At 42.7% G+C, this 12,862-nt stretch overlaps 1 protein-coding gene across 2 annotated transcripts in view; it reads right to left on the bottom strand.

Moving 5' to 3' along the window:
• The window catches only part of LOC147701861 (uncharacterized), a 750,024-nt gene that overhangs the window by 18,950 nt on the left and 718,212 nt on the right, over positions 1-12,862 (bottom strand). For both annotated transcript variants that reach the window (XM_086930494.1, XM_086930495.1), the window contains one exon: positions 10,777-11,024. In XM_086930494.1, coding sequence (XP_086786620.1) covers positions 10,777-11,024 — 248 coding nt within the window. The remainder of the gene's footprint in view (positions 1-10,776; positions 11,025-12,862) is intronic.

Here is a 12,862-nt window from a genome sequence, read left to right as displayed (position 1 = left end):
CAGTACATATTCCTGGCTAAATTAATAACCTTTCTCCCAAAGGACTCGGTCTCATGAAAGTTGGGGCATTAACAACTGGCCACTTAACAGGGATGAGCATTTTGAGGCACGGAGAAGAATCACTGGCAGAACAGAGAGCATCCTTCCAGTGTCCACTTCACTTTTGATGGCGCATATATGGGTCTACTCACAGTTATTTTTAAAACTCTCCTAAAAGTTCTCGCTCCAATCCCAGCAGGTGGGAAAATTAGCTTTGTCCTACACAGAGGGCAATTAACCCCTTGAATGCTCATGACGCGCTGAGCTCGTCATGAGCCACGGCGCTCCGGTGCTCATGACGAGCTCAGCTCGTCATGAGCCGTGGAACGCTCGCATGCGGGGATAATTCCCCTGCTGTGCGGGGCGTTCCACGGGAACGGGTGTGGCCGTGACGAGCTGAGCTCGTCATGAGCACAGGAGCGCCGTGCCTCATGACGAGCTCAGCTCGTCATGAGCATGTGAGCGCTGTGCGCGCCCCCCGTACCCTCCAGCACAGCGGGGGAATATCACCAGCATCGAAGGGATTAATATTAATATATATTATTTTTTCCACTGAAAAAAACAAAGGTTACAGGGACATGAAATAAGTACAATTTCAGGCAAGAGTGCAGGTAAGTAGCTTCTTTAATTACGTTTGTAATTACACCCACAGGGAAAGGCCGCCGCTCGACTCCAGGACTCCGGGCAACTGACTATCGTTGCCCAGAGCGCTAGAACCGAACGGAGGGGCAGAACACAAGAAGAGAAGGCAATCCCTCGTGCTGAGCACAGCACGAGGGAAGACATATACTACAACTTCTCCCTCTTCACAACATTTCAAACAAAATGAGAATGTAAGGGAAGCAATGGCATGTAAGTTAGGACATGAACAGAATTTTATAACTGAGACATAAAAATAAGTTTCAACTTAAAACATAATCATTAAACCTGACAGGTAACCTCCTACATCGAACAGATGGGGCGGGAGCTTGGAGTGAAACCTCCTCAACAGTCTCAGAGAGAATGGAAGGAGGAGAGGTAGACGACAAAGAAGAGGAGAGACCTGAAGAGGAAGGAGGGGAATCAGTTACAGAAACAGAAGCATCCGACAAAGGAGATGAGAAAGAAGAACATGTAGGATCTAACCAAAAAGACCAGTCACATTGATCAAACTGTTGTTTGGTCAAACGCAACAAGGAACGAGCTTGTGAGTCCGAAAGGAGAACCAGAGCCCTTTTGTTCCACCACCCTCTGCTGCCAAGTAAGGCAGAGGCTTTACTGACAGCAGTTACCTGAACAGGTGTGGAAAACTTAGAGAGTCCTTTGGCAACCTTTCTAGGATTTTTGATGAGGACCCAATCACCAACTTTTAGGACAACAGAAGTGAAAATTTTACCTGAATCATGCCTGGTTTTCATAAGGGATTGTTTCTGAGAAACTTTTTCAGAAAGAGAGACATCAGAAGGTCGAAGGGTCTTGACGTTTTTCGCAGACAACCATGTGGGACACAATTTGGTATGTACATTCCTATTTCTTAACAAAGAAAAGGGGGAAACACCAGTAGTACAATGGGGAGAAATGTTATACGACCAACATTTCTCTTCAACAAAAGTCCTAACGTCATTGTGTGAGGAAATGGCTGTTTGAACAGCATCTTTAAGCAGTCTATTGGCCCGCTCAACTAAGCCGTTTGAAGTGGGCGAATAGAGAGCAACCTTGAAATGGACAACATCATGCTCCATTAAAAATGAGTCAAATTTCTCAGATATGAAATGGGAACCATTATCGGTAACCACCACAGAAGGACAACCTTCGATGATGAAAAGATTACGCAAGAATTTGATGGCATTGGCAGAGGAAGGAGAATCACAAAACATGTGGTACAACCATTTGGAATGATAATCAATGAGAAGAATGACATATTTCATGTCATGGGGAAGGACATCAAAGGGGCCAGAAAAATCCAATCCAACCTTTTCCCAAGGTTTAAGTGGAAAGGGAACGGGATGGAGGGGCGTACCAATGAGTTTCCATTTCTTATCCGAGAGCAAACATTCATTGCAGGAATCAATGTAAAATTTTACCTGGGACTCAATAGAGGGCCACCAATAATGTAATTTGATGAGTTGAGATGTTTTAGTTATGCCAAGATGTCCTTGATGTGCAAATTTAATGATATCGGGTCTGACATCAGAAGGCGGAACAAAAACATCATGCCTCATAATTAGGTTGTCAACAAGAGAAAGTTCAGAAGAAACCATGGAAAATGCCTTAAGTTCATTTGACAAATTTCTACTCTCAGGCCAGCCCTGAGAAATGTATTGTGCAACCAATTTCAGATTCTGGTCATTTTCATAAGCTCTTGACCAAGAATCCTCTGTAATAAAAGGGCACGATTTGGTGGCGTCAAGGGTGGCGACAACACACTCAACATCACCAAAATCTTGAACATCTGAATCAGAATTGAGTGACATGCGAGATAAACAGTCAGCACGAAAATTTTTGCCACCTGAAATGTGCTTAATATTGAAATGAAATTCATGTAATTTGGACAAAAGTCTGACAAGTCTTGAGGAGGCTTTACCTAGGCCATCACCATTGAGAAGTTGAGTGAGAGGCTTGTGATCGGTGAACAAATCAAATTCTCTACCCCAAATGTAGTTCTTACATTTTTCAATTGCCCAAACGCAAGCCAATGACTCACGCTCAATGGTGCTATAGTGGGTTTCAGAATCTTTAAGTGTTCTGGAAGAAAAAGCGACAGTGTGTTCCCTACCAGAAACCCACTGGCCAAGGACAGCACCCAAACCAGTCAAGCTGGCGTCAACCATGATGAAACACTTGGCAGAGTCCTGAAAGGGATGCAAAGCAGGGGCACCAACAATCATGTCCTTGACATGTGAAAAAGAGGAATTGATCTCTTCAGTCCAAGCATATTTGGAACCTTTGCGAAGCAAAGAGCGAAGGGGTTCAACAATTTGGGCATAGCCTTTTACAAAACGGGCGTAATACTCCGCTAAACCCAGAAAGGAGCGGAGAGCATCCTTGTCTTTGGGAGGAGAAGCTTGAGAAATAGCCTCAATGAGGGAGGACTTGGGTTTTATGCCTTCGGGAGTCAAAGTGTGACCCAAGTAATCCAGGGATTGAGAACCAAATTTACATTTGTCAGCCCTGACGGTCATTCCAGCTTCATTAAGCTTGCACAACACAGAAGAAAGATGGGATAAATGAGAATTCCAATCAGGAGAGAAAACCAAGATGTCATCCTGATAGGCCTGAACACCAGGAACAGACTCGAAAAGATGATCCATGATTTTTTGGAAAACACTAGCTGCGCTAGCAAGTCCGAATGGAAGTTTCAAATATTTAAAAACACCAAATGGGGTAACAAAAGTGGTGAGATCTTGAGAGGATTCGGTAAGGGGTACCTGATGGTATGCGGAGCTCAAGTCAATAAGGGAAAAATACTTGGCACCACCTAGGTTGGCAAGAAGGTCATGAATTTTGGGAAGGGGGTGGCAATCAACCAAAATATTTTTATTAAGGGTGCGAAGGTCAGCACATAGCCTGACCTCACCGTTCTTCTTACGAACGATAACAATGGGGGAAACCCATTCGGAGGAATCCGAAGGTGCAATGATGCCATCCTTTTTGAGGGAGGTGAGCACAGATTTAAGTTTGTCTCTGGCACTGATGGGGACAGGACGGACTTTATGAACAATGGGTTGTGCAGAGGCTTTAAGTTTGATCTCATGTTTAAAACCTTTGACGGTACCTGGTTGGTTGGACAAAACATTGGGAAATTTGTCCAAAATTTGTTTGATGTCTGACTCATGATTATCAGAGAGAAGACAAACAGAAACAAAAGGTGGAACAGGGGAATAACCTTCAGGTGGGTCACCAACTCTAATGGGATGATCCGAACCAGGAACTAGGAATATACCCATTTTGGCAAGATCTTGCCAGCCAACTATATTGGGACCCTTGGTTGCAATATAAATTTTTGTGATAATAGATCTCCCAAAACATTCAAGCCTATAGTTGAAGTAGCCAAGCAAAATAATATCAGATTCATTAAATGCTTTGGGACTAAGGTCAGGTTTGAGCAAAGAAATGGAATTGTTCCATTTTTCAAGAAAAAATGCTTCATTAAGAATGGTTATTGGAGATCCAGAATCTGCCATGACTGTAACTTCAATGTTCCCAAACAGTGCAGAGCAATAAGGACCTTTAACCAAATTAGAGGTATCAATGAAGTTGCAATGGATAGATACAACCATGTCTTGAAATTCATCAATACAATCATCCAAATCAGGACATACAATACTATTTACAGAGGGTCTGGACGATCTCTTGACAGATTTGCACATACCTTGGAAATGACCTAATTTTTTACATAAGACACACCTTTTTCCTGAAGCAGGACAAGAGGGGTTGTTGCCAATATGTGACTTAGAACCACACCTGTAACAATAAGGATTAGGGTTAGGTTTCTTTTGAAATGATCTAACAGACCTATTAGTGTTAACTACACTAATTGAAGTGGCATTGTCATATGAAGAAGAATGAAGAGAAGAATGAGCTTGGTCTTTTTGCAGTGCATTAGAGGTGGTGATGGATCTTTCAATGCTCTTGGCAATGTCAATAGTTTCTTGAAGTGTAGGCTTCTTGCAGCTCAAAAGGCGTTGTTGAATCTTTTTTGAAAAACACGCAAAAACAAATTGATCCCGAATGTAAATGTCGGGATTAGACTCAAATTCGCAAGTAGATGCCAAGATCCTTAACTGAGCAATGTACTCCTCAATGGACTCATCTTCTCGTTGTCTCCTTTTAAAGAAGTTATGTCTCTCAAGCATTTCATTAGGTTCTTCACCATAATGTCTTGCGAGTCTAGATAAGGCTTCCTTATACTCATCCCAATTATCACCAGCATCCCCAGTGGGAGGAGGGGATCTTGGGAGATTTTCAAAAGTATGTTGCGCAGCAACGCCCAAGCAACCATATAAAATGGCAACTTTCCTCTCAGGAGTGAACTTAACTGCATCAATGGCTACGATATGGTTGGCAAAGGCTCTAACCCATTGACGCCAAGGAATGGTGGGTTTTCCAGGGAGTTGAAGAAAAGGAGGGGGTTGGGCGAATTGCTGAGAAGAAGCCATTAAAACAGAATGAAAAATATTAAAGTTGTAATTGTAAATAAGCAGAAAACTATAAGCATGTATTGAAGCTTAAAATGACAAATAAAATGAAGGTAGGGTGTGTCTGTCACCGAAGGAGCACACACAGGAATAAATAAATTTGTCAAATATGGTAAAAATAATGTAAAAGTACCAGTATTTATCTCCAGCGTATGAATAAACACCAAAGAGACGAAGTGAAAGTCGCGCTGCAACGTCAGTCATCAGGAAACTGACTCCGTGTGAAGATCAGCGCGGAGCGTGTGGATGTTGACAGTCGTAGCTAGGCAACGCATAGAAATGGCTGCCGATCGTAGCGTGATGACGTGTCAGCGTGATGAGATGAGGCGCTGAAGAACAACGTGTGGCAGCGTCAATTGCGCGAAGGAAATGAAGGAGCGCAGGGCGATGACGCTTTAGAATGTTGTAACTCACCGGCTGAAGCTCGAGCACTCAGGCAACCGTCAGCATGACAGGCAACGCGGTGAAAATGAAGGAAAATCGCCGGAAAGCAGATCACGGTTGCCCTCAGCAGGTAGAAGTGATGTCCGTGATGCGTAGATAGGTCCTTGTTAGGAGCGGGAGGGCGGGCATAGGAGGAGTAGGCCGAGTTCTTCCTGGTGGGTGTCTCGTAGGTTCGGGACCCGCTCTTCGCCAAATGAAATAAGTACAATTTCAGGCAAGAGTGCAGGTAAGTAGCTTCTTTAATTACGTTTGTAATTACACCCACAGGGAAAGGCCGCCGCTCGACTCCAGGACTCCGGGCAACTGACTATCGTTGCCCAGAGCGCTAGAACCGAACGGAGGGGCAGAACACAAGAAGAGAAGGCAATCCCTCGTGCTGAGCACAGCACGAGGGAAGACATATACTACAGGACATTCTAGTTAGGATCAGATTTCACACGTACAAACCATAGAAATATAACAGTTATAGTTACCTGAGCAAACTGTAACTTACGCCTCACAATGCACTGCTTATGACCTCACATAATAAGTCACTCATAATATGGTCAGTGACATCACTCATTATACCTCAAATGACATAACTGATGACATCAGCCAGTGAGTGTGTTTTGTGAATGTTTCTGAGACTTAAAGATAAATACTAAGCTAGTGCATAGGTTCAATTGCTTTTCTTTATGTACTACTGATACAATATCTAACATATATCATCTGAGTGGCTGTGTGACAGTATACTTGTGAGAATGGCTATCTGAGTAGTTGTATGGGTGATTGAGTGGCTCTGTTGAGAGGCTGCATGGGTGAATAGGTGGTTGTCTCAGTATCTAGGTGAGCAGCTGTATGGTTGTGTGAGTGGCTGTATGGTGGGAGAGTGGCTTTGTGAGTGGCTCTAAGGGTGATTGACTGGATGTATAAGTGGCTTTGTGGGTATGTGAGTAGTTGTATTCGTAAAAGAGTTGGTGTGGCTCTGTGAGAGGGTGTGTGAGTGCCTGTGTATATCTGTGAGTGGGCGTATGAGTGTCTGTATGGGTCTGTGAGTGAATGTGCGAGTTCCTGTGACAGTCTGTCACTGGGCATGTGAGTCTCTGAATGGGTCTGTGTGTGGGTGTATCTGTGTCTTAGTCCGTCTGTGTTTGTGGGTGTGGGTGTGTGGGTGTGTGAGTGTCTACATGGCTCTGTGAGGGGGTGTGTGAATGCCTTTGTAGGCCTTTTAGTGGGTGCATGGTTGCGAGGTTGGGTCTGTAAATGGGTGTGAGAGTACCTGTGTGGGTGTCTGCGTGGGTATGAAAATGTTTTTTTCTTTTTCCTAAGTGCACCAAAATTCATAACTCTGTCACGAATTTACGCAGGGGCCGTGCTGACACTCATGGGGGATCTGCAAATTCCAGAGTGGGAAAAAATACATGATATAACTCAATTTTGTTCCCAAAATAGTTCCCTCTCACACTCGACTAACACACCTATGGGGTCAAGGTACCTCTACCGAGACACCTTCAATCATATTTTTTTTCACAACAAATTTTGTTGATTGATCAGGTAAAGGCAGGTATACAGTTCTCCACAATCAGGAGGTCACTGCAAATTATCAACACATATATATCTTTGTAGCCCAATCAATAATAGAAACATTTCGCCCTAATCCCCCCCCTCCCCCCCTCCCAGGAACCCCACTACCCACCCCTCATCCCTCCCTAGCCCTGTACACGCGATCATATCAAGCCTCCTGTAAGTGCTATCCGTATTTCAGGCGCCATGCGTCACTCTAGGCCTGGCGTCCATCACCCAAATCCAGATCGTCGTCAGGTTCTGCTGGGGGATCTGGAGATCTAGAGCCAAACCTCTGTAGTCTGCCCACTGCTTCCAGATTTTATAATGTTTTCGGGGGCAACCTCTGGCCCCGAACACTGGGCGCTCCAACCCCATAAAATAATCCAGTCCAGCCTTCCACGAACCCGCGGGGGGGGGGAGGGGGGCTCGCTCATTGTTCCAAGCTCGTGCCAAGTCCCGCTTGGCCACCACTAGGCCCAACAGCAAGAGATGACGTTTGTAAATATTTCCACCTACCCCCTCTAACACATGAAGGAGACCCAGACGATGAGTGCGGGGGAGATCACCTTCAATCATTTTCGCAGATACATTTTAATACCCCAGGACCGTTCCCTGATACTTAAAATGGTGGCTGCAAACTCCTGGTCAGCCAATCATGGCAGTGATGGAGGTGCGTGGCTTTGCAGATCCAGCGCAGGGTATCCACGGAGTGTCTGCGTCCCTATATATCTATATATTTTTCCTTTAATAAATCAAAAACAACTAAATGGATTTACACCAAATCACAAAAAAAGGTCTTATTCTAGACCAAGTGCCAAATTTGATGTAATTCCGTCCAGTAGTTAGAGCTGTAGTTGTACTCAAAGCACTATGAGAAATTGCATGGAAAACGCAAATTGTTTTGACCGCCCCTCCCTTTCCTCAGCCCCCGCTTGACAAATCTCTCAGAAACTTTAATGCAGAACTAGACATACTGTGTCAATTTAAAAAAGTTTGTGAAGATTTGTCAAACGCCCACAAACTTATAAGCAAGTATAAAGAGTTTTCTATGGAAACTAAGTCGTAACTATAACTACTATATTATATTATATAAATATATATATATACATACATACACACATTTTAGATTTAGGGACGCTGGGAATTTGTTGGGTAATGAGAAGAGGAACTACTGAAAAAGGAGGTGGGCACAGGATGAGAAAGTGGACAGGTATAATGTTGGACATTTTCCAATACTAGGGAAGACTAGCACCTCACCATCACCACCTACGGACATTTCTCGACCTGAGAACACAACACCTTAAGAAAGGAGGCCTTTCTAGGGATTAAAAAAAGGACTGTAGGATTCCTACTGGATCTAGGGACAAGAACTTCTCTCCAAGAGTCAGGTAGTTAACCTAATGTTCGCTTGTTCCAGAGACACAAAAAGGAGGAGACTCCTGACTCCAACAATACCCAGCTGGCCAACCATTGACTTAACCCCCAATGAGCCCAGGCTAGAGAAAGACCTGGTCCCTAGAAGACTGCCTTTAAGAGCTTCAGGAAATACCAGAACTAATTTTTCCAGGAGTTAGAGACCTCAGTGGAACCATGATAAGGTGTTGATGCTTGCCCAGGCAGGATGCACCTGGGCAGGCATTAATGCCAGATTCACTCCATGTGCACAGAAAATTGGTTTAGTGGGACCGTGTGGTAAAGATATTTGGCCTCGGGTAGCCCTCCTTGGCTGCAACTCTCACCCTTGCTCAGCCTCTCTTGTCCAAACTGTTGAGGTTCATCAACCCTTTGTCTGGAGGAATCCCACAGAAACCTTTCTACTCCATGGCAGCTGAAACTACTACTGACGGATGACTGGACACAGACCATCTTGTCTACAGGAATTCTTAACTTTGTTTTAATAGTCTTATATATGACATGGACTATCCCAAGGGTATGAAAGCTTTTCTGTAGCAAAAGCTTTTGTACAATTAATTTTATCCCAAGCTACTAATATAATTAGTGTTGTAACAGTGATCATGTAAAACATAGTTACAGACATTGCCTCCCCACGCAAGGCTGTCAGCAGTACTGACCTCCGTGCATCATACAGGGTTGCTAACAACAGAGTAAAAATCAATTTGGAATGCCTCTAAAGGGGTATCACTAAAGAGCCACATATACAGTGCAAGTGGGACCAAGGTAATATGACTGATAAGTCTCCCTGCCACCACATGATTTATGAATTATATCAGATTTCTATATATATATTTTTACAAAAGTCATCCATTTTTCTCCAAATACCAGGTTCTGAAAAAAAACCACATTTATATCTTGAATACATACTTTTCAACTTTTGTAAAGATGTATTAATTAGACAAAGCAAACGCTTCTACTTTAATTGGCTTGGCTGCACACATGAGAGCTATTTACAGGAAACTGTAGAGCTACCCGCGGCTCATAAGCTACTAGATGGAGAAGCATGGACTATTTTGGGTTTCTTTTCCATCTTTTGGGGCAAGTCAGTGTGAATTTTTAAAATGTCATTCATTAAATGAACTTACTAACCAATTTTGTGTATTGTGGAGACAATCTTTTTAAAGAATTCAGACTCCGTATTCTTGTCAAAGAGCCCCTTATCAATTAAATGGACTGCGAGAAAGAAGACCATTCCATTGGCATCATTCATCACAGGACATTTACCGAGCAGCCTAAAGTTGCAGATGCAGATTTGAGAAGTCCCAGCTGCAGTTTTCAGACTGGCGAATAGGCTTGAAGGTTTATCGAGAAGAATGCAGCAGCATGGACTTGTTGAGACATTTGGCTATTTATTTTTTCTACTTTGAGCCCGAAGCACAACTGATAAAATATCCCAAGGTTAACCCCCTGTAAATTAGACCGACAACTGAAGAATGTGTTTTAAATTATCAGAAATATATAACAAAGTTAATCAAATTGATGTAGCATTTGGAAATGAAAAATACAACTATACAATGAGTTCTGTTGAGCCCAATTTCCTCAACTTAGTACCCATCTTTGAATTTACTAATTCAAAGATGAGTTAGAAAAATATAATGCTAAACTAAACCTACTGACCACGTGCATAATCAAGGAAAGAGCATTGAGACAATTGCTGGTTGGCTGGAAATGGATATGCTGGAAGAAACATATTTTTTGTATCTATCCAAAGACTGAGTGGTTCGCCATTTTTTGGCAGCATACAAAAGGTAAAACAAAACAAAAATACAGCTAAGACCTTTCTTCAATTCACACTGAATTAACTAGTATCACCCCATGTGCGACTGCAGTTGCAATAATCTCATAATGGATGGAAGATTCCACTGGCCCAATAAGAAAGCACTACTGAACATCACATAAACGACAGCCCTCCCATGTAAGAGTTTCTCTCATCATTGCAGAAAGAATTACATTTTCCACAGTTGCTCACGGAAAAACACTCTCGCCATCACAAATAATTGGCCTTCCTATTCCTAAATCAGAAAAACCCTTACACAAAGAGCAAATTGAACACAGTCTAGTCAATCCAACTTAGCAGCTATGTTTGGCTGCTTTAAATGATTTGAGCCATACATACCTGTAAGACTTTTTCCTAAACCTTTTGGCACAGATGGAATTCTTGCAGACGAGTCGTACATAGCTATATCTCAGCTGTACTATAGTGCTTGCATTGATTTGGTTGGATTTTTTAACTTTGTCGAGAGTGGTATAACTCTTGATTTTATATAGCACACGTTTTTGTTCACACCATTCATCAAAGAAGTCGCAGAATTCTGTCCAGCTAAGAAACTCACGACCCTTCAGGTCATTGGACCGGTGAGAAACCTGAGAACAAGAAAGAACAGACAGAATGTGCTTTTATTAGGTGAATTCAAGGTACACAAAATAAAACAACCAATGGCTGAAGTCCCTGTGTAATCTAAAAAAACTTTTATAATTAATTTGTATATTGGTTTTTAACACCTTAGCTGCTTCGCAAATATCCCTCCCCAGTGCTGCGCTGTCCATTGGAACTAGTGCTGAATGGACGTCCAATGGTCGTGCGCAGCACTGGGGAGGTAGCGCTTGTGACGACCGTTGGCCGTCAGCAGCACTTAAGAGGTTAAGAAAAAACAATTGCTATTTACAATACAGCATATTAGCCTTGTCATAGAAAGTGATTCACTATGTGGCTTTCAGACTACAACAATACTCAGCATATGTACAGCATTATGAAAGAGATCAACAGTGAGTTCACTATCCACCCGACACCATGTAAATCTATCTGTCAGCTGAAGGTGGCGAAAATGCCTCTAACACCACATGTTTCTTGATCCAATCCCACTTTTCACGTACTTTACTTCAGTGATTCAGCGCAAGGATGAATATGAGAGCTCTATGTTTGGCCTACTCTATGTTAAATGTTTATGGGGGATCATCATATGACTTGGGGTCTACTTTTAGTTGGATGATCAACCAGTCTGACATTTTACTTGGTGATGCACAAATAATAAATATTCACTGAAACTCGATTTCCACACGTTATCAGTTGTGTGCAATATAGTTTGATCAGTAAAACTGAAGTCTGTGAAAATGTAATGACCATTTCAAAGGAAAATGTGGTGTCTGTAAATGTCTAATGGTTGCAAAAGTTTGTCGAACCAAAAATTGGGTTGTGGTACTAAAAAACGTCTAGGAAGCACTAACCTAGAGACTACACATATCTTAAAAAGATTCCAACATTTCCGCAGTTAATCGTTGCACTACTATTACAGCATTAGTTGACTTCACCACATCAACTGATCGACAAATAAAATGCAGATCAGGAATGTGAGAGACTTTTCAGATGCTTTGCGGGCTCTATGGGTCGGGTTTCAAGACATCTCTGGTCACGCCCAATGTTCCGGTGGGGTGAACATGGGCTAGTGATCGTGGTAATAACAGAGACCATGATGATGATGATGCCTGGGTGGAGCTTTATGTTTTCTCTGCAGACAGGTTATCTGCACCTATTCGAGTGAGACACGTTTCAAGGTGGAGACCGGGGTTTTGTTTTATTGCACACCTCCAAAGCGGAACATGCGCAGGTGCAAGGATACATCAATTCTATTGTGTGGTTTTGCCAAAATGTATGATACCTAGAAACATTGTGAGATTAAATCACATTTGTGCTGCAGGATTCCAGAGGTAAGGCGGCCTCCACACATTTTGTCATGCTGAAATGTCTGTTAGTGACTAATGTTCATGCATTCCCTAAATGCAAATGTGAATCATGTATATATTGCTTTCTTGTTTGTTTGTGGGTATAATTGCTTATATTTTGACAGGGCACTCTGAAGAACTGCTCATAATCTTACTAAGCATTCCGGATCCGATACGTAATTCATTTCTCCTAAACCCCATATTTTTCATTTTTTCAAGATATGCTAGCTACTGATCAGTCAATAATGTAAATATCTGGGTGAGGCAGTCTGCCTGGGTTGTAACCACTTTCCTCAGATTCTGGCAGAAACATGGGATGACGAAGTGTGCACCTTCAGCAAAGGGGATATGTTCCTTGCGCAGGTGAACTAGTTACATCAGATCAATCACTGCAGACAGTGATGTTACATGCACGTTTTTCCAGTACACCAGCATTGCTTGCTCCTTCCATACCAACATTGTGCTACTCAGACATAGACAGT

Source organism: Lissotriton vulgaris, chromosome 7 (genome assembly GCF_964263255.1).
Source record: "Lissotriton vulgaris chromosome 7, aLisVul1.2, whole genome shotgun sequence".
Lineage (NCBI taxonomy): Eukaryota > Metazoa > Chordata > Amphibia > Caudata > Salamandridae > Lissotriton > Lissotriton vulgaris.
The sequence above is the reverse complement of the archived record's forward strand: the minus strand, read 5'-3'. Positions and strand labels throughout refer to the sequence as shown.